The sequence below is a fragment of the Poecile atricapillus genome, chromosome 3 (assembly GCF_030490865.1).
Source record: "Poecile atricapillus isolate bPoeAtr1 chromosome 3, bPoeAtr1.hap1, whole genome shotgun sequence".
Lineage (NCBI taxonomy): Eukaryota > Metazoa > Chordata > Aves > Passeriformes > Paridae > Poecile > Poecile atricapillus.
The window spans coordinates 32,037,939-32,064,760 of NC_081251.1; the positions used below are offsets into that span (position 1 = coordinate 32,037,939).

Below are 26,822 nucleotides of genomic sequence, written 5' to 3' on the forward strand. Positions count from 1 at the left end.
TCTGGTGTCAGTAGATGTGTGCTTCAAATTATGTAGTTCTTTCTTTCCATCTCTTCATTGATTTAATGTAATTTTACGCTAGCCTTAATGTAATTTTACAAGTATCCTTTAAATTCATGCATTCAGTATAGAAGCTAACCACTGGTTTATATATTATTATTGGTATTGACAGAGATAGGGCAGTTTTCTTCTAGCAGAAATGTCAGAAAAGAAAAGTACTACATTAATTAGTAGATTTGATAGAGCAATTTGTGCTTAGCATGTATACCACTGAGCCTTTGTAACAGGAATTGCAAATTATTAAAGTATTAATTTTGAGGTTAAATCCCGATGAAAATAGAAGTAGACAATGAGTAGAAATACTTAGAATCTGTGTTTATGTTGTAACTAGAATTCTCATTTGTCTGTTATCAGCATTAATGAAAAATGTTGAGGCAATGAAACCATAACTTAAAAACAATCAGCACTTTCATGTTTTGTTCAACATGTAATATTTGTTCACAGATTTTGCACCATTTTTGAGCAACTCAAGTAAGTGAGGAGACAGTTGTTTAAGCTAACTTCGAAGAGTAGGAACACCTGAGAGCTCGATACTAACACTGATTGATCCAGTGTTTTGCTACACATGTACATAAAAATTAATTGTAAAAAAAATAATTTATAATTTGTCAGCATTATTCATATGATGGTAATTCTACATTACTGTAGTAATTTACAAATGTACTTCTCTTCATGAAATCCTACCCATTTAAGGAGTCATGGGAAGGGAGAATGAAATAACCTTCTTATGTAAATTATTGGAAAGTATAATCTCCTATTTTTTTCCACACCCTCCTGAAATAATGTTCTTGTTCTAGAATTTTTTTTTATTGTCTGCACATGGCTTTTTGTTGTAGCAAAACTCTGGACTCAATACAACAACTATTTTTCTAGCACACAAACTAACATTCAGGTGATGGTTTCTTCTGAATAAAGAGCCACAGTTCTAGAGCACCAAGTAGAGGCTTCATTGGCTGCTTAGCATTCCTGTTCTCTAGATTTGCCCTTGGGTTTAGATGTGCTTAGGGGTAGAAATGAGCCTTAGCAATTACCATTGCAGTGCAAAAAGTATTTTTCAATACTAAAGCACTGATCTGCTGGGATAAATGTTCAATTTGTAGAAAATTTAATTAGTTTTTTCATAAAGTCTGTCTCCCTATAAGGTATGTGTTTTATCAGAGTTGATATATCCAAGTAGCATTCACCTGTTAAAGTCTATTTTTTTTTCTTCTATGTTTATTTTTTATGCACACATAAGAAAAAAAGGAAATCTGATACATATAACACGTGGAGGTTTTTTTAAGGTTCTGCTTTTCAGGTTTAGAAAAATTATTTTTGTTTGAATCTAAGCAGAAGACATTTCAAGGTGCAGTTGCTAGTCTGTATTAGTCCTGTTCATGACTGTAAAAATACATTATTAAAAGTAATTGTCATTTTTCATGTTATTAAATATTAGCTCGGAAATTACCTTTGTTGCTCAATAGACAAGGAAAAAAATGGAATTCACTTTTAATCATTCCTTTTATGCTGAAACATATAAACAGTTAATACTGATATTCTCTATAGAGGTGGTAAAGGTTCTTAAACAGGGTATCTGTAGTGGTGGTGTAAACCACTAAAACGAGGTCAGTAACAGACTTTTGCAGGGGCAGTTATTAAAGGAAAGGATCTCATTTTTAAGAGCATTTACAATTTAAAACTGATTATGACAGTGTATATGTAAGATGAAGAAGGTTGATTATTTGATGAATTAAGATAGAGAGTATGTGTTTTTACTTGACAGCAAGTTTCTCTCCAGAGTCTGAAATATGGTGAACTCAAAAAGTCCAAAAATGCATGTGGAAAATATTTACCAAAAATATATATGAAAATTGAAAAAAAATAATGTAACTTTCTCCTTTAGAAGTTCAGTCAGTTGATATTAATGGCCTGAAATAAAAAATTCTTTGAAAAAAGAAAGCAGCCAGAAATTAGTTCTAATGCCAGATTTTAACATGCATAAATCTAGGCATGCAAATTTTTTGTTGGCAGCCTTGTAATAAGCAGTATTTATTGTCAACATTTCTATTAACAAATTAGTAATTTCTAACAGTATTATACATACTTTTGTGTTGACTGTCAAACATCAAGTGATGCTTTGTATGTTTGCAACTGAAAATGCTTCAGTGCACTGTTGTCTTTTTAAGAAAGAATTGTACTGTACTAAAGCAATTAGTGATAAATATTTCTAGTTGGTAAGAAATTTTATATGTGAAGCTTTACCTTAAATATTGATTTAAAGCATAATATGTTATTTTATGTACTTTGTTTTGTTTAAACATGCCATTGGGCAACAGGTAGATACAGTAGTTAACCTTTTCTGATCAGTGTTTTACCTGTTGCAATTAACAGAGTGCTCATTATATGAGATGGGAGTGCTTTTTAGGTTTGCTGAGACTACAGGTGACCTTGAAGAAAGAGAATCTTTTGGGGGGGTGGTATTTGTTTTCTTGTTTGGTTTGTTTGTTTTTTTAATGCACTGATTAATAAAGCAAGTAATATGGCTTTCTTGTTTTCTAATTGTTTTGTTCACTTTTGGGGGGATTTTTTGTATGACAGCACAACAGAACCCCACAGCTCAGCTACCAGGCAGACAACAAGAGATTGAAATAAACAGACAACAGCGCTACTTCCGCATTCCCTTCATCCGCCCTGCGGACCAGTACAAAGACCCCCAGAACAAGAAGAAGGGTTGGTGGTATGCACACTTTGATGGGCCCTGGATTGCTCGGCAAATGGAGCTTCACCCTGACAAGGCACCCATTCTGCTTGTAGCGGGTTGGTATTGAAAGCAGAATTGCAACTTGGAAAAGGTTCAAACATTAGAAAGAGAGGGCGAGGTTCACAAGTTGGATCCCTTTTTTTTTTTTGTTAGCAATTCTTGTCTGGGCAGAATTTGAGGATTCAGGACTGCTATTGATGGTGACGAAATGTTTCAGAATAATATTTGGACATGTTACTGGTCCTGTGTTTTACTTGTACACGTACTTCAATTTGGGAAGCCATAGACAGAGTGGGAATCCAAATGTAAAGGGTTTTATTATTACAGGTTCTCAGATTATTCATTGAACTGGAGACAGTGTGAAGATTAAACATCACAATTTATCTGGGAAAGGTCTACTCATTATTATACTATAATATAATAATATACTATAATAATAATATAATATAATAAATATACTATATTTAACTATAAAGAATTACAAGCAGTTTGCATCAAAACAATTTGTGCATGTTACATTGTCTTTCCATAGCATCAGGCTAAAAGCAAGCTGATGCTTTTATCCTATTTATGCTACTTACTATGGGAGACTAGCTTTTTAATCTTAAAAATTTAAAATTAGTGTTGCAATGGATAGATGGAGATTTATCTGGTAGTGAAATGTGTCCTCCTTTTCTGGAGGGTAATGAGCAGGGGAGAAAACACTGCAGAAATACTGCTTACAGTCCTGTGTTTTGAGTTTTTGTATTTAACTTAGACTGAGGAAAAGGCCATAGCCAATTTGTTTCACTTCAGAATTATGCTTTACTAGTAACAAAAGTTTGTTTTTTGCAAATTATTTTAAGTAGAATTCCTTATACCAACTGTTGCTGTTCAGTGCCAAACCCATAGCTAAAAGTAGCACTGCTGTCATGAGTACCTGTTAAAAATAAGATTAAAATTTAGTTTGTGAGCTACACATATAATTTCATTGGATTACATATGTTGGTCCCATTTGGTAAACACTGTTTGTTTTGGGTGGTAGGCTGACAGATTAGCTATACTTACTCCAAAATCTTGAATTCTTAGTTGCTTTGCTACATTTAACCAAAAGTAAAGCAGCTCACTGTGAAGTGGCATGAAACTGAAAGTATGTATAATCCAAATGTGTTTATCATCCTGTAATGGGTTTCAAAAGAATATATCAAGATAATGATCTTTCAGCTTCTTTCCTTTATTCCTTTTTGCTCACTGTTTAAGCACAACTTTGTCAATTGCAGCATCTGATACTAACTAGTTCATTCTCATACTGCTTTAGTGCTCTCTGTGTAACAAAAAACCAGGAAACTGAAAAGTGCCTGTATCTGAGGACTTCCTCATAAGCTCTGAAGTCTACTAACAAACCAGATCTACAGAGAGGAAATTAACAAGGATCAAATCTTTATTGATGGGACCTTTGAATGATGTAAAAAATGTTTTCTTTTTCCCTTTGCCATTTCAGGTAAGGATGATATGGATATGTGTGAGCTTAATCTTGAAGAGACTGGCTTAACCCGAAAGCGAGGTGCAGAAATTTTACCGAGACAGTTTGAAGAAATTTGGGAGCGCTGTGGAGGCATCCAGTATCTCCAAAATGCAATTGCAAGCAGACAAGCTCGCCCTACCTATGCTACGGCGATGCTGCAGAACCTGTTGAAATAACTGAGCATTTGGCACCGGAGTGTTTGAGATGAGAACCTTGCCCACAATACAAAGGGAAGAGTTCCTCTGTGCTACAGAGGGCCTAAATATTCTATAATCAGAGTAGAGATGTTTAATATAAAGTGAACAGATTTTATTAATCATGTGGTTTGTTAATTTTTACTTCATGATGTTCAATTTGTGTAGTGAACTTGATTAGGTATGAGGACCCTGAAGAAACTTCAGTCAGTGTAGTTTGTTACATTTTGTTTATATGTTGCATTTTCTTTAACAGTTCCTGTTATAACTCTTAACACTTTTATGCAATCTGTCTGTACTTGGGTTCGTATTGCAAAGAACTGCGTTACAACCACCTTTTTTTTTTAACATTCCGTCTTTAAAACATTGAGTATTTGGCTTCAAGTGGTGGCCTAGTAAAGAGAATATGCTATTTCTAATAACTGGAATTGTGAGGCCTTAGCTTTGACTTCTGTTATGGAGAAGTTGGAGTATACTTTTATATAATCTGAGACATTTTATGTCCTGATTTGCAAACTGGTTAGTTTCTGTATTTAATTATTTTTGTTTTTTCAAAACCTGATGGAAGATCCTCGTAAGCTTGAGACCTATAAACTCCTGTTTAGTGCATTGTCTGTCTTGGTTTAAGAGAAATGGTTTTCTGTACATTCCAAGAAAAGCGTTCATATATATGTCAAAATAGTGTAATATTGGAGGTCCTTAAAGAATGTACTGCTCTTTAGGGCTTATACCACTTCTCTTTTAGACTGGGTTTTTTTTTTTTTTCTCTCTTTAGTACAAATCTGCTTTAGACTTTATTTTTCTGACCACATTTCCATTAGCAATTCTTGGACAGTTTGTTTAGCCAGATAGTGTAATTTCAATATATTACACAAAATTGTCCGAGCCTTGTATCTGAAGGTATATAAGATTAAGGATAGCATTAAGGGAAATATGTTCAGCTTTTTGCTGGCAGTATAACTTAACTGCATATTGAGGCCTGAGCCTCAGAAATCCTCTTTATTTTAACTGTAACAAGATATACACTGTTAGACTATGTTAAAAACTGGTCCAATAAGATAGTGCATATTAATACTATGTGGTGATGAAGTAGCTACAGTTTTTAGTGTACTGGAATATCATAGTGATTTGGATGCTGAGCTGTATATTAATCTCCTCTCAAGTTTCATGGCTTGTAACAGTACCCTTATTAAGTAGTTTGTTTGGGGAGTTTTTGTGGGTGGGAATCATTAATTTCATACAGTTTTAAGACGCATCTCTTTCACTTATGTGAACATTGCTTTACCTTGCTGGCCATTATTCCAACAAATTAAACATGACCATTTATTATCTCTCTGATAGAAATTCAAAATATAAGTAGCTTGATGTCCAATTACGTAACATGATTGAAAAATTAACTCTTGCCCTTTTTAATTGACAGTTTGCTTACAGTGTAAAATAATTTCCTCACTCCTTACTCAGCATGAAACCTCTTGGAAACTTTAGTTTTTAAACGTAATAAATACGCTTAATTTTCAAGAGGGGTGGTTCTGTAGCACAGAGAAAGCTTCATGCTGACCTTAGACTGTGGTTGTGTGCCACAGTCTGCTTTTACAAATGCACTCCTTATGGGAATAATGTGGAGATATTCAAGTGGTATTTCACTCTCTACACACCCACTGTGTCAGGGAATCTCAACTTCTGCTGCAGACCAACTGTACTTCCGGGTCATGTGATTTCAAATGACAAAATTGTTTTACTTTTACCCAAATTCTTCTCTGAAACAGTGTTTTTGGCTGGAAAATGAAAGGAAAAGTGTATCACAGTACTGGCTGGAAAGTTCTGTGCAAACCTGTGTGAGCTTAAAGGTGCAGCTTACGAAATTTAGATTACTAGTTTAATGTGTTACTGCATTGGGACCAAAATGCGACAACTTGCAGTCCCTGGACACTTTACACTGCAAGAAGCTGTGCTCACTCATGTGATCCAAGGAAGAAAAATCACTGACCTGACCTGTGTTTGTTTCTGTCTAGGTTTAGCTGCTTGACTTAACACATTTCATCTCAGTGTACATATCTTTAAAAATCCGTGGATCTTATGAGATTGAACATAGTATGCAAAGAACCTCAAATGCTTATGTGTGTGTGTAGGTATATACACATGTATGTGCTTACATACTGTAGGATGTATGTGTGTAAACATACCTGCAGGGAACTTCAAAATCAACTGAATTTTTCCACTCTGTTCCTTTAGTTGTATCAGGATTTCCTTGACTTGCATTGGAGAGAAATTTTTTTCTTCTGAATGGGGTGTATGGAAAATTTTCTCTACAAAATGATTAACAAATATGAGCTATCATGAAAATAAAATGGACTTGGATATAGTGTAAGAGGATCTGGTGGCTGGACATCTCGAATGAGATGATCCCACCTCTCAGCATTGCTCCAGAAGTATGCCTGAGGGATGCAGAAGATGCATTCCAGAAATCAGGATGTTCTAGTTTGCACAGTAGCAGGCTGCTTTATTTTCCCCTTTTTTTTTTCACTCTGCACCAAAAGCAGCTTCTGCTCTTAGTTTTACTTACCTTTTTGTGAAGCAAAATTAATTTTCAGTTAGTTTCAGATTATTTTATTTTTTTTACGTGTCTGGCAATATTTAACTGCTTACCAATTGTTTCCATGGTCCCTTTTACTGTGTCAGATAATTATAGTCGGTTGATTTGGAGAGGAAATCTAAAAGGAGGGGAGAGGGTTGTTCTTTAGGACTGTAGGATGACCTGATGCCCTTCTCATCTGCAATTACAGAGAAAATGATAATCAGGTTTTTAAAGCACATTGGCTTGGTTCTCTGCGTGTTTAATTAACAAAACCAAAAAAAATAAAAATCTTCCTGCCTGTCAGTGAAGCTGTCCGTTATAGTTGAGATCTGTCTAAAATGCTCCACAAAACAAAGGGGAGAGGAAGAGAATCACCACACTAAGCTACATTTCTGACTAAGTGACCCAGGAATATGCATTTTCTTGACAATGCTACTCTGAAGATCCTAAGGTTATTGAATACTTGTCTTTTATCCACTGATAAGATTGTGTTTTTCTTTACCTAGTTAAATCCTCTGGGTTTTTCTCAAAAATCTTTATTTTAAGTATTTAAATGACCTTCTAATACTGTACTGAAAATTGAAAATAAAAAATAAACACATTCCATGTTGAAATCATACTTGTATCTTCTTACTGTTTTGTCTTTAAAGAGTTGAAGCATAAGGGTTAATTAAGTTACGAGAAAAATAAAAATATTCCTTTGTTGGTACTGTCTGCTGCTTTTCCATGAGATATTTTTGATGCTTTAAAAACTTTTTAAAGCTTTATTCTAGTAGAGATTTTGTCTTTACTTTCTAAGGTAAGTGCTCCTTCAGAATAACATTCTGATATTAGAAAATTCTGATTTTGTTATCTTAAATCTCATACTTAATTTCTCAGTATTTATTGAAACAAATACCTTTTTACTTTTATTACTTTTGTTAACTTTTATTTCTATCACTTCCAATATGTCTGTCATTTGCTATGCTGTGTACTCTGCATCCTTTTAATTTTAGATTGTGTCAGTCAGTGACTGGTGACACCAACTGCTGCTTTGAATGTTTGTGCTGTGGGGGAGGCTTTATGTTTGGGATGGAGATGTAGTATTGTTTTTGTGGGGTTTTGTTTATGTTCCCCTTAGAGTCTTAGGGAACTATCTCATCTTAAGGGCCAAATCAGAGTGGTAGTTTTTTAATTTAAAAATATTCAAGTAATTCATACTTTATCTAGGAAATGTAATTTTGTTTCTGTTTCCTTATGGCTTTTATCTCCAACTTTACATCAGTTTTAAAGTAACACGATGAATTTTAGTGTAAGATTAGGTACTGCTTCAATTCCCTGTGAAATGTTCAAGTAAATAATTTTATTATGTTTTATTGAAATACAAAAGGTTTACGTCCAGCAAATATATTTGGTAATTAATAGTTGAGAGTGATAAATACAATCATGAATAACCATTATTAAAATACACATTTTAAAATTATTTTTTTTAAAATCTGGCTAATGATAACTAGTATAAGTTGAAATACACTAAACACATACAAAAATACATTTGTAATGGAAAAAATGGAATGCTATCAGCATTCTTAATGCATTCTTAGCTTACATGAACAACAGTAAAAAGCTAGCATTTGTAGGCAAGGATGACTTCCAATGCCCTGCAAAAAGTACTTTTAAAGTAATTTTATTCTGAAGTCTTACTGTGTAGAACCACATCTTATGTTTCTTCTTTATTTTTGTTTCCTACTTAAATAAAGAAAGTAAAAACACTATTTCAGCTGTAGAAACTCAACCTTGTATTCTTGGTGCATTGTCTTCATTTGTACGCAGTCACCAGTTCCGGTGGTTTTGCAGGCAAATCTGTGCAGTTGTTTGGAATTAGTAAACAGTTCTTTTCAGCAGACTTGTGAAGGTAAACTAAAGTTCAGTCTTTGCTGGGGTAACTGCACGTTACGAAGTAAGAGTTGTCACTAAAATCAGCTGCTGTCCTGAATACATGGAAGTTTCACATCTGGATGAGGAGTTATCATCCAGGATAGTCATGAACTTTGTAGAAGCTCAGTTTGAGCTGTAAATATGACTTCGGGTGTGCACCAAGCAGCAAACCAGTGTCTGAACACAACACTGGTGCAGAATATAAATAGAGATATAAACTCAGGAAAAAGATACTCAAGGTAAAATAATGCTTGTACTTGAATCAGGATTGTGGATTCATAGTGCATAAATTAATAAGCCTACAAAATACTTGATACTTAAGACAACCACCTGTTGTCTGCTTGGATTTCTCCTACAAAAACCTAACAGTAGCCTCTCAAAATTATTAGCATGGATACTGAGTTTAAAGTGTAGGTACTCATGTAATTCTAATCTACTCTCTACCAGGAGGGTGCTTGTGAATATAAATCTCATGTTCTGAAAAGATGAAACTTCACATATTGTACCTCAGCAAAAAGTTTGAAGTCTTAGGATATCCTAATAGTTTCACTGTCACCAGAAATTAAACAGTTAAGTGAATATGTACATATGTAAAAATGATGTATTTATTAACAGAAAAATGGGAATCTGATGTTCATAGAAACCCTTGAAAAATTCAACTTCCGTATGATTTGCAATGTGAGCATTCAGGGAGGGAATGAAGTTCCCAAGTGCTTTGAATGTAGCCTTTGGTCAATGGGAGTTCTTATTTTCATTCACCATTTGCATCAGTGTGTGTAAGGAAGGTAAATAAAGGGCTATAGAAATGCACTGAAGTTCCATTGACATTTTTTACCAGAATGGTTGTAACATACAATATTGAAAAATGTCACATCTCAGCAAAATCTGTTTCTAGCACTCAGCTCTTAAATAAAACAATTAAGATGTGTAAGCACCAGAAGCTTAACGCATGCATCTTAATAGTGGGGACTTCCTACCAGGCATTTTAGACATGCTCAGAAGCTGCTCAACTTGGTCATTTGCTTTCCTTCAGTAAAACTATTTCTTTTAATGTGCACTGATTTTAGAGCCAAAATATTGTATCTTTAGGAATCCTTGCTTTTTTTTTTCCATACTCATCCTGCAGTCTAATCTTGAATAATGCAGACCTTCTTTCTTGAATACCTATAAGAGAAAGTCCCGTAAGACATTTGAAAAGTATTGTTGAATTTGAAAATGTACTATTCATCTAATAGCTAATAGGCAATGTCACACTTATATCTGTTAAGAGAACTGTAGTTCATTTTAAGAATCGTGCTTCCAGAAGAGGCTTCAGGCAGACCCTCTAGTGGCCTTTCAGTACCTAAAAGGGGCCCAAGAAGGAGGGAGAGACTTTTTGCAAGGGCAGTGAGTGATGGGACTAGAGGGAATGGCTTTAAATTGAAAGAGATTTAGATTAGATGTAAGGAAGGAATTCTTAACTGTGAGGGTGGTGAGGCATTGGAAGAGATTGCCCAGAGAAATTGTGGATGCAGCATTCTTAAAGGTTAAATGTTGTTAATGACTAATTGGGTAAAACTCCACCCAGTCAAAACCCCCTCTGATAAATAAGTTTTGCAATAATTTTCCATGCAGTGATTCTATAACTGGAGAAGTTTTTTCATATTTGGGAAGGTTTTGAAGGTTATTTTAGCTTCTACTGGAACTTTATGCCTATTTTCATATATGCCTTTATAAATACAGAGCTGTATTTCTTCTAGATAATACATCCTAGAAAGCTGTCACTGCTGTCATTACGTATTGCAAACCAGAATTTAAATACTGAATTTTCAGTTTGGCCTGTAAGCTGTAGATAGCCACATCCTCCTGAAAATTCAGTTCAAGAGCCACATTCTATTTTAAAAATTTTAGCCCTGAAGGAATTTTCTAGATTGTGAAATCCAAGTGTTCCTCTTGGTTTCCGCTAATGAAAGGCGTTCTACTTTCATTTTTGTCTGCCATTGACTTTTGTCAAATCATTAAAAACATGTTGAATCTAAGGGTGATGTAAACATTCATGATGAACTTAAGTGGAATAAAAGTGGAAAATAGCCACCTAAATTTTTTAAAATCCATTTCAATTTTGGATTGCTGTTGTGGTTGCTTGATTTCTCACTAAATTAATTTATTTTACTAGATCTTGAGAAGAACTTTGTCAATATACTTTTGACAATTCAAATATGGCCTAGATGACACAGACCTGGTTTTCTTTAACAGATGTGTCATTTTATTACTTTAATAAAGTATGTAATGCTTTTCTATGTAGTAATTTTAAGTAGTTTAGCTCTTATGAAAGTTTATTGGTCTATGATGCCCACAGGCACATTTCTTTTAGGGTGGGTGTAAAATAGTAATTGCAAACATCTGTGCTCATGCTTTTATGGACAGTGAAACGAGTTCATTCTTCAGCTTTTCCAAACTGCTACTCCCTTCTGCTTTATCCATATCTATCTTTGTCCATCTCTGTCTTTGTAGTCCTCCCATTTTCAGCACAGTCTGTAACTGTGGCCACAGTACTTGAACAGACCAGACCTGGATATGATGAAGATCAGTGACAATCTTTCTGTATGCTATCTTTGCTCGTTCCTTTATTTACATAGCAATAAACATGTAAGGAGCCCAAGATTCACATAGTTGGTATCCTGTCTTCCATAACGTCCAGCTGGTGCCAAGGGCATTCCTGTACTGATATTCCCTCTAATAACAATGGGTGCTAACAGCTATAGCAAAACCTTTTTGTTCCTAATTGGGCTGTAAGTCAGAAAATAAAAATGGCAAAGTCAAAGCTTTTTTTTGTACCTATCAAGAGGACTCGGATACATCAGAAACATCTGCCAATTTTAGAGGAATCTTTGACTCAGCTTTTCTCCTTTCTGTCTTTCCCCCCAAAAAAGTTACAACGGGTTTCAGGTGGCAGAGCTTGAAATAATACTTGAGATATGAGCAGTAATCTGCTCAAATTAGAATTCCTACTTGTCAAACTCTCTGTAGCTTAACCAGACTAATGTGATCTGAGATTTTAAGTGATCTAGTACTGCTATTTAAACCTCCCCTTTGGACTGCATTTTGTGTTAATTTGTCATTTCAGGTGTTTCTTCTTCCTTCACATGTCCAAGTTTTCATATAACCACATTAGCACATGGTTATGCAGAAATAGAACTTTGTTGTCATATCAAGCATCCAAAAAATCTGAGCTTTTCTTTGTATGGAATTAATACAAAGAGGCTCCCTGGTAACACTGACAATGGGAAATAACAGATTTTTAAGGTTCTTGAAAATAGTCACAAACCTTGGTTTTGTCTGGCTGATGCTGGAAATGAAGAATTCCAGAGACTAACTTGTCAGTCTTGGTTTTGTAAACTCATCTGGTGACCTACAAGAGTAAAAAAAAACCAAACCACTAATTATTTCTCTAAATGACTAAAAGCACTCAGATAGGATAGACTGCCAGAGCCATGCAAGAGAGATGTAAGAATAGCAGTTCTACAGTCCTGTGATGAAACCTACACTGCAGTAAATGTGGAAAGGAAATTAATGCATTAGTAGTTTCAGTTCAGAAATTGCCAAGCAAGAAAGTAGCTTCAAGTTTGATTTAATTGTGGAGTTAATACATGAAGGTGGACCTGTTATTTCAGGTGGGGCTTTTTGCTAGGGATGAGAAAAGGATTTCCATGCAGTTTACCTCCAGGCTGAATTGTGTTTTCAAGTTCATGTAATGCTTCGTGATCAAGGATCTCTGAGGAACTGAGACAAGCACTTACACTGCAAGGCGTGTGACAAAAGCTAGACAGGGGCTCATCGTGTTCAAAAGCAGGATTAATCCTTACAGCATTTTCTGAATTGCAGCTGCTGAGAGTAGGACTTCTACAATGCAGAACATTTTTGTTTAGGTAAGATTTTAAATTGCAAAAGAAACAAAAGGAATAGTTTGAAATGTGAAGGAAAAGATTGTGAGCAGCTTACTGCAAATTAGAGTTTCTTTTGCATTTTCTTCTTATCTTAATAATTAAAATGATGAAAAGAAAACCAAGGCTTCCTAAGCCAAGAATGAGAGGTTTAAAAGTGAAGGGTTGTATGGGTTCTGGACCAAATTTTGCACAGCGCTGTCCTTGGTAAAGCTGGTGTCTACGTACGGGGCATCTAAAATAAGGAAAGGAAGAGAAAAAATGTACAGAACTTCAAGGCAAAAAATACTGAGTATCTTAAACAAAAAAGAAATGTAATACAAACTCATTATTTCCACTACAAATAATTATGTGTCTGCATGAAAAAATGTGATTGATGATAGGGAAAGATAATATTTTTATGTTTGTGAGAGTGAGTTTTAAATAAAAAGACACAGATATATTCCTTGCCGGCCTACAAATTTTAAGGAAATAATGCATTTTAAATATCTCTGACAAATTTCTAACCCCATACATAACATTTGTGGTTTAGAACCTTAGAAGTTCAGGTGTGTTTTAAGGTAATGTCTGAACACATCTTTGAAGCCTATGTTCTCTTTACTGGTGATTTCACTCTGGGGAGCAAGGTCTGAAATAAGAGTTCTATTACAAATAGCAGGACTCCAATCTTCTTTTAAAACAAGGAGAAAGTGAATTTACATGGAACAAAAATGCAAATAGTAGGCCACTTGTCTGACTGTACAAGTTTGCACAAGCTGTCAGTCTGACACTGGTGGGAATTTGTGCCTTGCTATAGTTCACAAAAAAATTAATTTCTTATTTTTAATACTTTTATAATTCCTCATGACGGTTTGGTTATACCTGTATATCTAGTCAGGGTTTTTCTGAAAGGGAAAAGGGTTGTTTTCCTTAGTGCATCAGTCTTGGAGGAGTAGGTTGGATCCCTTGCTACCTCAGGAGAGTTTTGAAGAGGACCTTTCTAGCTCACAGGCTGATTTCTAGTACTAAATGCTGCAGCTGCTTTACTTTGTCTCTGCAAGTCAGGAATTTGGCAGTAATGTGTTGCATTCAATATAATTTCTGTGATGCCCATTGAAGAAAATGAATTTTGGTACTTGGGTTGTTACAATGAATAATTTGAATAATTTGTCCAGTGGTCTTATTTTTTGGATGTTAATCCTAAGTAAGGTAAAAGACCTATTATTAATCTAATCAAAGTATTAAGAGAAAATAAACAAATACAAGAATTGTAACTTGATTCTTGCTTATGTACATGGCTGCTCAGCTACTGTGTGCCAGTCTGGTATACAGTTTCACATTATGCTCTGAATTGTCTAGTCTTAAAATGAGAAGAAACGTGATACTTTGTAAAAGAGAGTTAAAATGTTCAAGTACTGTGTAGTTCTCAGTACTGACCTAAGATAAATTTAAAAATCCTTAAGGAATATATTTGCAGTGAGGAAGAGCTGCTAATCTTCATGTCTTTCCCAGAAAGCCCTGAAAGCAGCTTCAGCCTTCATGTGCTTTATTGGGTGGCCTGGAATCACAGTCTATAGGAATAAAGATTTCCTTTTTAATGCATCTTAGAAAAAATGTAATTTGTTAAAACCATGTAATCAGTAGCAAAACTGTGAATGTGTTATTTAAATTTTCAAAATGTGTTTGGAAATCTGAAAGGGAATGCATGTTTTTGTGTGTTATCTCTACCAATGATGCTGAATTTCTAATAAATTTCTAAAGTGTCTTTAAAAATAACTAGATCATAATGTTCTGTGTATAAAAGGCAGAAATGGATTTATCCATGGTGAGACTATTTATACTTCAGAAGGGTAATTGCAGTGTGACTTACAGCATCTGAATGGCGAGGTTTTGACTTGTTAGCAGAGTTTATGGGGCTGTTAACAGAATTCATCAATCTATTTACCTGCAGACAGCTCCTCTTCCTGGAACCAGCTCACATTTCCCACCATTGACACAGAGATGGGGCTCCAGCTCGCACAGGCTCCGGCAGGGAAATCCATCCTGGCTGGCATAGCCAGGCTTGCAAAGGCAGTCAGCCTCTTTTGTCCACTCGTTCATTACGCACTCGGAAAACTTGTCACATGCCATGAATTTGCAGGGGTCTGCCTGATCGGCTGTAAAGGATGGGTAAATCATTAACTGAAGCATTACCCCAAAGGGCCTTGGCAGGGCTTGTGGCAGCCAGAGAACACAGCTCATGTTTACCGGCCTGCCACGTGGGCGTGCTAACAGGAGGTTGTGTCCAGTATGAAAGGACACACCAAGCATGCAAGTTCATGTTGACATCTGCACTGATTTACCCCATCACTGTTAAGCAGTGGGTTTGTTTTCATCTCACTGACAAGGATTTTTCACATTTGGATGTTTTTACCCAGTTTTTGCTGTGAGTGCTATCATCATACAGATCCTGTGCTACAGCCTTATTTATATGTGAGAAATAATTTCAACTGTAATGGTCTTAAACATATAATTTAGGACATGACAGAGGAATGGAATTAGATTATTGAATATTGCACAATACTAAGACTTGCAGTGTAGAAACACTGTCAAATTCCAAAGAAAATATATGCTTACAGGCCTTGCAGTGTAGGGGTTTTTTGTGTGTGGGTTTTTTATTTGTTTGTTGTTTTGGGGTTTGTTTGTTTGTTTTTGTCTTGTTTGTTTATGTTTTGTTGTTTTGTGGTATGTTCACATTGGAAAGGCTTGCTGGGTTTTTGCTTTGTATTTTGGGTATTAGTAAGGGACGCCTCTGTGAGATTAAGGGAGAAGAACCCTCCTGATGTTCATGGGAAGGCCCAAATCAGAGACAGCTGTTACTCAAGCCTGCTATTCCTTTCCCATTCTTTGCTTCTTACTAGTAATGAATTAAAAAAACAAGACCGAGAAAGAGTGATTTTAACCCAGTGCTCAACCCTTCAACCCAACTTGTGCTGATGAGATGAGGAGGAGGAGGGCTGCATCCACCTTTCTCTTCTTATGGAGCCTGTTTCCTGTGTACCATGGGGCAAAAACCTTAGAAGGCAAAGTAAAAAGTCTCATAAAATGTGAAGCAGACCAGGGGATAAAAATCCTGTTCTTGCCATCAAACAGCCCCAGTAAGATGTATGAATCCAGAAAGGAAATAAAATAAAAGTGGACCAACTAGGAAAAGAGAGCAGAGCAAGAAATGAGAACAGATATATAGGTATGAGCTGGGCTATGTGGCCCTTTATAATTATGTAATTTAAAAGGAAGATTTATGCTGAATATTGCAGCTTATAACTGGGCTGAAAGTTTTCTTCTGCAGCCATTCATGCCCTGTATACCAGATGCTCAATAATACTAATTTAAATGAAAAATGAGGATTGCATTTGTTATAGGGGAAATCTCAGACACACACTGGGATATGGTGCAGTGGTAGAAATGAATATGTCAGAGCTGTCCATTTATAATCCCTCTATAATTTCATGGCTATTTCCTGTTTTGAAATTTTGACCTGTGGGTTTTAGTGTGCACCATTTCCCTTTGCTATAAACAATGTGCATGTTGATTTGATATGTCCTTTGCTCCTGGACTTTGAGTGTGTGCACATCTGAACAGCAACAAGTACAGCTTGGCTTGAGCTTTTGGCTGGGCTGAGTTTTTGTGATAATATTTCATCTTCCTTAACACATATGTGCATACTTTGTTATATTTTCTGTTTTCACTTCATTTAGATTAAAGAAATATTTCGTATTTTTAAAAGTCCTTCTTTATGGTATTATTTATGAGCAGTGTCATCAGCCCTTTGCAGCTGCTGACTCTTGATACAGATTTGGGACTGTTAGTTCCCATCCGTGTTTTCACTTTGGTAGAACATCATTGCCACTAGATGGCTCTCAGTTTCACAATAAAGAGGGATTTGGTTATATTGCCTTAACTTGCTACACAGGTTGGGGTTTATTTTTTTGTTTGTTTTCTGAAATCAGGCTTTGAAATACCTGTACTGGAATATACTGGCTTTGTAAACACAATTTCTTTTATTTTGACTCTATACTACTGCTTATAAGCCTTGAAAAAACAACTCTCTCCACAAACCCTCTGTAATAAACTCTGTTTTCTTGAACTAATGTTGAAATACCACATCAGTAAAGCATATCGGATGAAGATGAAAGATTTTAATTTTTTTCTGAATTTGCATTTTAAGATCTTTCTTATTTTAGTTTTTATTTAATTAAAATTTATAACTAAAGCAGGGTATGAATCACAGCCCAAAGTTCACTTTCCATATAATAAACTAATTTAATAGTTTATTCATCAAACAGCAGTTTATCATGGCAGTATTTGAAGGCTAGAATACTGTGATCTTGTTTACTTTCTTTACCACAAGCTGCCCATGCTTTTAGTGACTACAAAGACATATGTAAAATGAAAACTGGTTAGAAACTGTCTGCCTGAATTGTAAATGAATGTTTTTTGTTCCAGAATTGCCATAGAGCTGTACATAAACAGACAGCTTAACCAAAACTCCTGAAGGCATCTGCATACCCTTGCTATTGTTCTTCTCCATGACAATGAAATCAAATTCAATCCTGAAAAAATTACCAGAGCCTGAAAATAGATTCAGGCTTCAATTTTATAAAAAAAAATGTAGTTTTTGAAAACGCTAAGCTGTTGACATAAGAACAGTGTCCAGATGTGTAGTTACTGACTTTCTACTGTTTAACAAAGACTACAGACGTATTTGAAAGATATAAATCCAGAGAGATTCTAGAATTACAAATCTATGGAGTACTACATAAAGTCATGCTCCAATTAGTGAGTATCTGTAGAATCCAATTATTCCTAAATATTGTCTCCTTTTGTTTTGAATGCTGTATCCCTTTAAAAAAGATTTAATGATGCTGTAAACCATTGTTTTCTTACAACATTGCAATAATCATCAGAAATTATGTTTCCATGCTCCAGTGCAAGGCTTGCATGCCACTCCTGGGAACTGCACACGAGTTTTTCTTATACCTGTCTTCACCCAGCACTTGTTCTAGAGATCACTCTGTCTCTGAAAAGCAGCTGGTGAACATGCACAGCCCGACAGCTCCACCCAGCTTTTCATTACAGTATGAAAATATCTCTGCAGAGAATTTGCAACATCTTTTTTTGTCTTATTACCCTCTATCACTGGGAGACTATTGCTAATGTGTTTATTTCCAAGATAGTTATACTTCTGAAGCTGTAACTGTCTGAAAAAAGATTGTCTGTTTAATTTTGATTTTACACCTACATTGGTAATGCAATCTTACCTGGCTCAATGTCCAGGGAATAGCTGTCAATCTCCAAATTGAGGTGCTGGGCTGCAGCATCACAGAAATCTTCCAAAACACAGTGTACTGCTTCTGTGATGTTGTATGGCACTGTCTTGGCAAATTTCATTTTGCTGTTCACAATCACACTTCCGTTCCTGAAGTTGAGAATTTCCAAGTGCTTAAAACCTGTAAGGTTGGACTGAAGGTATGGAAGGAGCTGCAAAACAGAGATTTGCCTTTATTTTAACTTACTGTCAGCGTCTACCTGCTATTAATTTCTCTTATAGTCAATTTTCATTATCAAGTACACACATCACAGATTTATTTCCCTGAGTTTAATAGAACTGTTAAGCCCCACCAACAAATTAACTTTTCTCTTTAGCAGTATCTTCTTCTGGATTTCTGCTCTTTTCTCAATAATGTATTGAGATGGATGGGCAGCAGTTTCCCCTGTAATGAAATGCATAGCAGCTGGGAAGTTTATTCATTTGGAAGAGAAAAAAATTACCTCACTCAAAAGCCAACTTTAATTATTTTCAAACATTCAATCCAGGCAGGTTAGGGCATAGTATAATAGACATGCTACTGAGCTGACCTGTGCCCTATTGTACCAACAGGGAAAATCCATATCTAATCACAGCCTATGCTATGATATATTTTTAAAAGCCTATTTTTAATGCAGCAAGCAGACACAAGCCTCAGATATAATCAGCACTGCTATAGTGTTGACGTGGATCTAAGAAAAAGCTAAATAATATGCTAGGCGTGTATCTGAGTTTTCTTGATCAAGTAAAATCTTTCATCATGGACTTCATAAACTCTGTCTTCGTACTCTAAAAGAGCATCCCAGGCTTATGGATCCTTTAAAATACAGCTTATCAGATTGAACCCTAGTAGGGTTTAGTATTGTTAAAATACCGTGCACTGCAGTGTATTCCTTTAAACTGCACCCAGCTACCACACGTGTTGTTCCAGTTGATTCTCACCCACCAGTTGCATGAACTGTTGCTCCAGTGCTTTGTATTCTGTCGAACTCCTGTTGAAGAGGTCATCAGAGAAGTGCATGTTGGTTACCCTCAGGCTGAAGAAAACCACGAGCTCTTTGCCTTTGGCTGCAGTTGTCATGGTGCTGGTTGTTACATACTTCAGCACCGGTGCTGGGGTGGTTTCTGCGGGCTCGGTGGTCAGCACCGAGATGTAACCACTGCCCTGCTCGCCTTCGTCCAGCGCTGCCGTGCTCACCGCGCCCATCTGGTCCAGCTCAGCAGCGATGTCCTGCACTCCCATCCCGGTGCCATCCGTAGGAACGCCCTCAGGGGCTGGAGCTGAGGAATCTGGTGACTCGAGGGACTGCTCGATGATCTCAGAGGGGCTGTAGGATGGGCTGGTGGCTGCAGGCAGCGGTGCTATTGAGGGCAGCACATCTGTAATAACAGCTCCAGGCTGCACGGTAGAGACATCACTTGGGCCAGTAAAGAAAGGCAACCTTTCATAAGTGCTGGCTGTAACAAAAATGTCATCACCTGATGATTCTGGTTCTTCCATGATCTTAACTGCTGAGGTAAAACAGGATAAAACCAAATTAGCTATGCTGAAGCAAGCATAAAAACATCAAACATGGAAAAAAACATGTATATGGTATTTCCACTGCAACATTTTTAACAACAAGGTTAACACTATCTAAATATGAAAATGTTAACGCCATCACCAAGAAGGACTACTGGAATAAAATACTTCATACACATGCTTGAGTGATAGGATTTCTGTGGGTTCTATGTTTAATAGTTATGCTTGGCAAGTATTTCCTGAGCCTCTAAAGCACATTCTTATTCTGAAGGTACATAATCACACTGTCAGTTTATATTGTCTGAAAAGGGAGATTGGAGCTCTGAGCTCTCTGCTTAGAACACTTGTATGCCAGAGAAATTCTCCTTCCCTCTGCGAAAAGTTAAAGCTCTTATTTGCCAGTAATCATAAAATGTGATTACAAATAAATAAATAAATAAAGGCCCTCCATATGCAAACTGTGTCAATTTACCCAAAAGACAACAGCAGCAATGAAAAAATATTCAAACCTTAAGAAGCCATCTACTGCACCTAAAGCAGAACTTTTATGATATTCCCATTGGGGCATGGCATGGATCTAGGATATATGATAACTGTAGTTGAAATCCAATATAAAGTGCCAGGAATGCGACTCTGAATTTGGCTTGCAGCTACCTGGCCACAATGGCTTCACAATAACTGATGGCCTCCACCAACAGCCACCTGCTCAAACTGGTGACTTTGTCCTTTTCCAGTGATACACCATTCCTCACGTGGAACTTTTAGCAGCCCCCTTCAGGCAAAATCACTTATCAGCAGTAAGAAAAGAAATTTTTCTCCTGGTGATGAACTCTTCCTTTTCCTACATGCTAACTTCCTCCCAGTGGCCGATGAAAATATGAAAAGAGAGCAAAGTTTTGCAATGGGAATATCACTGACTGAATGAGGTGGCAATTGTCCTGCCACCTCATTTCATTCGAAGCTCTTCTCTTGCCATGTCCTCGTGTTTCTCCTGTGATTAAGGATTTGGGCAGATTAGAAAAGCAAGGCCTAGTGATGTTCTCTGTTTACAAAGCTCTTGCTATTACTTGTTATGCTGATAAGGAGTGAGAGTCACTTATCAGTTAAGAGAACTCACAACAGCTTTGCTAGCATTAGTGCTTGAGGCATTAATGCAGGATGATCTACTGATGGGATGAGCTTGCAGCTCCACAGACATCTCTCTCAGCACGAGAGCACACACTCGAGCCTACAGTTGTGATGGCATTTGTTAGGCAGATTATATTTTAGAAAGATAACTGCAGGAGAAATATGTACTGAAGTGTCTTTGAAATTGCAGCAAATTTGAGGGAGATATATACAGCTGTACATACTGCATGCCTGGCACATAGCTGTATATATAATCCACATTTGGTCTATACATAGACTATAAAGGTCTTCTGGCATCCTCTTATTACAAGCAAAGTAACTTATAAGGCCTTGAGGGCATAGCAAGATGATCTCTGAGCATGTATCACCTGTTTTCATAAGCTGCCAGTTCTTAGCAATCGCTGTGTCTCCAGCTAAAAGAGACAGACAGCAAGTGACCCAACAGTTTGTGTTGGTTCCTGTTAGTAAATGGGCTCACATCAAGGGCTGCTGAGCACCTACAGGGGCACAGCACCCGTCCCAAACCCAGGGATAACTGACCTGTTCTTTGTCTAACAAATGTTGTGTTACTGCTGCAAGAAGGGACATGTTGAAATCAGCAGTACAGTGATTTGCAGCTGGTTTTATCAAGATTTTCCTCTGTCTATGCAAGACTTCAATAAAATTCAATCCTAAGAAGTTAAGAACTATGGATGAAACATAGAAGACCTAGACATTTCACAGAATCATAGAATGGTTTGGGATGAAGGGAGCCTAAACTCTATCTAGTCCAACCCCCCTGCCATGGGGAGGGACATCTCCCACTACAGCAGCTTGCTCAGGGCTCCATCCAGCCTGGTCTTGAACACTTCCAGGGATTGGAGCCTTCACAATGTATGTTCCCTGGGTAACCTGTTCCAGTGCCTCACCAACCTCACAGTAAAGAATGTCTTCCCAATAGCTAACCTAAATCTACACTTTCAGTTTAAAGCCATTCTCCTTTGTCCTGTCACTACATGATTTTGTAAAAGATCCCTGTCCAACTTTCTTGTAGGCCCCCTTTAGGTACTAGAGTCTCCATAAGGCTCTCTCCAGAGCCTTCTTTTCTCCAGGCTCAACAAGCCCAACTCTTTCTTGTCTCCATAGGAGAGGGGCTTCCACCCTCTGACCATCTTCATGGCCCTCCTCAGGACTCAGGTCTTGCCTTTTTTGTGTTGGGGGGCCCAGAGCTGAACAGAGTACTCCAGATGGGTTGTGACAAGAGTGGAGTTCAGAATTGAATTACCTCCCTTGACCTGCTAGTCAGTGAAATGAAAAACAAAATCCCAACCATTTGCATTTAAAATGTTTGCTCTATATATGACATCAATATATATTGATTTTAAGACAAGATGTAAAGAAGACACTTTTTTTTTATGATGAGATTGGTGAAACACTGGAACATGTTGCCCAGAGAGGTGGTGGGTACTGCATCCCTGGAAACACTGAAGGTCAGATTGAATGGGGCTCTGAGCAATCTAATCTAGTTTATGTTCCTCTTTACTGTAAAGAGGTTAAATTAGATGGCCTCTAAAGGTCCCTTCCAATCAAACTTATTCTATGAATCTGTGAATTCATATGCACATAAAAATGTATGAAAAAATTTGTCACAGAACACAAATTACAGTTGCATTTTTCATCATAAAGGAATTATTTGTAAAACCTCACCAATTTGCTTTGTAGATGAGATTTTCACATCAGAAGACAATTATTTTATAAAACCTCTACAAGTACAAACTCTGAAGATTGAGACACTCAATCTCAGCATATTTAATTTCAACATAAAGTTTAGTCTACAGCACTATCATTCAGGAGTTGGGAATCCAGAGAAGGCACAAAATAAGACACTGAAATGAAATATACCCTCAGAGTAACCACATTGAAGGTTAAACAATACAATGGATGTAAAAGCTGATGTCTGCAATAAAAACCGCAACTCAAATTTCAGCCACCTCTTAACCTCCCACAAAGTTTTTCCAGTGAACTCCCCAGATGTTGTTTTTGGACTGCATAGCCAAGGCAGGAGAGTATTGTACAGAGAGTGTTGTATCAAAAATCAAACACCCATTGGCAAAGACATGAAAACACTAAATTAAGAGGCAATTTCCTGTGCCCATTATATTAAATCTTTGCAAAAGGAGTTTTCCATGTAGGCATTTATTCCCTGCTGAGGGAATGAAATACATAGATTTGACTTATCAGAAAAAAAAAATCAACTGTCATTTCAACAACTTTATTTTAGGTATGTGATTTAGTTGGTCCTCATATTTTTTTTAAGTGAGGAAAGCCCTTCTAATTGACCATGAATAAGGAGTAATTGTTTGGGAAAGGTCAAATTGCCATGAGACATTTTCCTAGTGGGTTTGCATTAATGAGCGGGCTCAGAATGTTATACATCAAGAGGTCCTGGCATTTCCTTTCATTCATGAGCATAATAAGCACTGACATATTTTCCAAGTCCACTGGTCAGTATTCTGGGTATGTTCTGTACATGAAAGTTATAGTGGTACAATATCTATGTATATATTTGCATACTTTCTAGCTGAAAGAAATAACCAAAGGGAAAAGTGTGCAGTTAAGATATTGGTTCATAATACAGAATAAGAATCACCTCGTGTGCAGCTCTGCTGATACCAGTACAGGATATAGAAGGTAACTGTTGAATTCAAATTTAGATATTTTGTTGGTGCCTGAAATGTCACTAAATCCCGGTATGCAGGACTGCTGTGTACAGACAAAGTGCTGAATTTATGTTCAAGGCCTTTAATTTTTAACTAGGACACAAGTAATGTGAAGATTAAGAGAATTAAGAGAAGAGGATCGTTAACCTAATGTGTCACAAGTGTCTCCCAACACATGATTACTGATTACATTCATCTTTCTCACTGAATGATCTAAGACTATCATTCTGTCTGCATGGACCCTACAGAAGGGAGGTTCAATGTCCAATAAATCCATAGAACACTTTCTCCACTGACTCCAGACAACCTAAGTTCAGTGGGAATGCACACCATCTTTCCTCCAGCCCTAAAAACTCTTTTCTCTATTAACTTTTTTCCTGAGCATTGACACTGGAGCTCTTTGATAATCTAACTTTCCACAGGACAGGCTGAGAGCTCAGCTCTAGCTCTGCTACTTGCTCCACTACTGTGGTGTTCTGTGTAACTTATAGAAGCCTTTGTCTTATTTTGAAAATTTCCATACCTTGCAGCTGTGCTTCATTATCAATGTTCTCAGCATCAAAGATGCAAATAATGTTATTCTCACATGATGTCACAAGAGTATTTTCTATCTTAATAAAATGCTGCTTAGTAATGATAATCTTCTCCAATTATTCTCAGGACTATTCACTTCTACCTGACATTGAAAACAGAAAGAGTAAGATAAAATTCGTGAAATCAAGACCTGAAAATCTAAACCACTAGAGAATTCAGGGCATTGAGCAACCAAAGTGTACTAATCCTGTCTATGCTCATTATGAACAAAGGATGCTTCTTTTGCTATCTCCACATGGGTATCAAGGCCAACCTTCTGTTCAGTACCCAACAACCCTGTTTTATTGACTTTCCTGCTTAGCTAAATAATTCGTGCAGGGCAACAGACTGTGTGTTTGATTTGGGATGTGTGCTCCCAAACTGAGTTATGACATTGCCCTCATCTCATTAGGATCTTAACCATGATTTCTTTCTGGGAGGTCAGTAGTATTATTTACTTCTGCAGTGACTAAAGAAATAAAAAACAAATAACTCTTCACGTGTTCATTCAAGACGCATAAAGATTAAGAGCAAACCATTAAAAACAAAGCCAAGCCCTGACTACTTTTATTGCTCTGCAATTTTTCTCCAACCGTAGCCAAGTGCTCCTGAGAGCAGCAGAATGATGCAGCTCACTACAGTCTGACTGTCCATAAGCATTTCACCGGTGCAACTTAGCCAGTCTTACTCAACTCACACAAAGTTTTCAGTAGAGATAAAGAATTATCTTTACGTAATGCCTGAGGGTCAGTATTTTGGTTGATCCATCTGTTCATGGGAAATGGAAGCTCCCCTAGACTTCATGGAAGTCAGTCTGTTGCAGAAGGGAGTCACATCTGCCTTAAGCAATTTCCACATTTGCTCACCGTACCTGTAAGAGCCCTCTGAAATATCAGTTTCTTGCAGGATTAAAATTTCCTTCTTTCTATGATTATTGTTTTCACATGCATTGGCCATAGCATGGCTGAAAATAGTAATTCAGATTGCCATTTATTCCTTTATAAAGGACTTCTGTTACTTCAAGCAAAAGGTTTCTGAAAAAGACTTTCTGTAAAGGTTTGAAACTATGAAATCAATACTTTTAATATTTTTTTAGAAAAACTTTCAACTTCAAGTTAATAATTTAAGTACAACAGGTGGACATACGACAGATAACTATTATCTGAGCAATCTTACTTTATAGACCTGTGTCAAATTCATGTGCTGATAAAACTGATGTTGAACCTTAATGACTGTCTTTGGCACTCTCATGTTTCAGCAGTTTTAGAGGATTAAGCATTTCAGAAATGCAAATATAATTTAAACAATACAGGAATAGCTGTTGTTTAAAGAATACCCAAAATTCTGAGTAGAATATAAGAATATTATACAGACAGGTGGGGTGTATAATCAGATACCTTGTATGGACAGTAGGTCAGTGGTAGGTTATTTTCATAAGGTGACAAGTGGCTTTCATAATTTAAAGAACCTTTACCTCATCTGCTACTGAGATTGCCAGATAAAATTACATGCTAGTGCTCAAGCACTCTAAAAATTAGTTTTCTGAGTAAATTCCTTGCTAAAAAATGATGCAACCAAGATCAAAATGCTCTTGTGAAATAAGGGGATTTGTAAGTACATTTACAGGAAAACATGTTAAAAAAGGCCAGGGATACCATGGCTGTTAGGCATTGTAAGATATTTTGTATTGCAGTTCTGCACTATTTGCTACCATAGTAATATCATATTAAAATATGTATTAAACAAGAAAGGTCTTGGAAGCAAACCCAAGCAGCAGTGAATTTACAATGAGAAATGAACTTCTACAAAGGAATATAAGAATCAAAACCAAATAAGAAACTTCTTCCTTAAAACAACAGCTTCAGGAGGATTTAACATCTCTTATTCCCATGGTTGAATGTTCTCAATTAAATTTGAAACATATCTTTCATGAGTTTAAAATAATGAGATCTGTGTGAAAACAGCCTGGGTCTTTACAAACACCTGGAAACATAAAGAGACATCCATCTAAATGCCTCAAACACTGCTGCATGACACCGTAATAGCTTTAGAGCATCCCAAATGGAGAACCTCGAATACTCTTTTTGATTTATTTTACTTTGGAATGCTGGAAACAAAATCTGACAAGTTAAAATGCTTATCCTTCAGAACTTAAAGTAACCTCTAAATTCCTGCCCATTTTCTCTATTTTTTTCGGTTGTGCAACAGGAAGAAAATCAGAGCAAATTTTTGTAGATTATGGGACCATCAGACAGTTTTTGTATCAAAGTTTATTGGTTTAAAAAATGGTAAAAACAAAAAACAAAATAGAAGTTACATGATACAAATTGAAGTAATGTGTTGACCAAGGACCTAAAACAGAAAAGAAAAACATGAAATTAGAAAGTTAAAACCAGCGGTTCTCTTAAAATGTCATCATCAGATGAGCACTTTAAGACTTGCCAAGAAAAATGAAAACACTAAATATACTTTTTTTCCTCCCTTGTATAATGTAGTCACTTGTATGGGAAAACAATTCATGGAATGAAATTATAGAATGAGGAGTGTTTTGGTCTTCTAAATCGTGCCTTGGATGTAGGTAGCCTGATTTTCCTCAAAGTTTTGAAATTGAAAATGTGACTTTATGAGAGAGAGATAGGAGATATTTAAGTGGGAAGATCCTTC

General features: G+C 36.4%; 2 protein-coding genes across 3 annotated transcripts in view; one reads left to right on the forward strand and one right to left on the reverse strand.

The window, feature by feature from the left end:
* Positions 1-7,773, forward strand: part of MYO6 (myosin VI) — a 102,622-nt gene extending 94,849 nt beyond the window's left edge. For both annotated transcript variants that reach the window (XM_058835291.1, XM_058835292.1), the window contains 2 exons: positions 2,638-2,856; positions 4,281-7,773. In XM_058835291.1, coding sequence (XP_058691274.1) covers positions 2,638-2,856; positions 4,281-4,480 — 419 coding nt within the window. In that variant the 3' untranslated portion in view covers positions 4,481-7,773. The remainder of the gene's footprint in view (positions 1-2,637; positions 2,857-4,280) is intronic.
* A 1,810-nt stretch (positions 7,774-9,583) lies between these two features.
* IMPG1 (interphotoreceptor matrix proteoglycan 1) overlaps positions 9,584-26,822 on the reverse strand; it is a 54,171-nt gene continuing 36,932 nt past the window's right edge. Inside the window, exons 13-19 of the mRNA XM_058835639.1 lie at positions 19,183-19,748; positions 18,190-18,409; positions 14,835-15,045; positions 12,969-13,145; positions 12,688-12,869; positions 12,295-12,378; positions 9,584-10,151 (exon numbers count right to left, since the gene is read on the reverse strand). Of these exons, the coding sequence (XP_058691622.1) occupies positions 12,347-12,378; positions 12,688-12,869; positions 12,969-13,145; positions 14,835-15,045; positions 18,190-18,409; positions 19,183-19,748 (1,388 nt within the window). The 3' untranslated portion in view covers positions 9,584-10,151; positions 12,295-12,346. The remainder of the gene's footprint in view (positions 10,152-12,294; positions 12,379-12,687; positions 12,870-12,968; positions 13,146-14,834; positions 15,046-18,189; positions 18,410-19,182; positions 19,749-26,822) is intronic.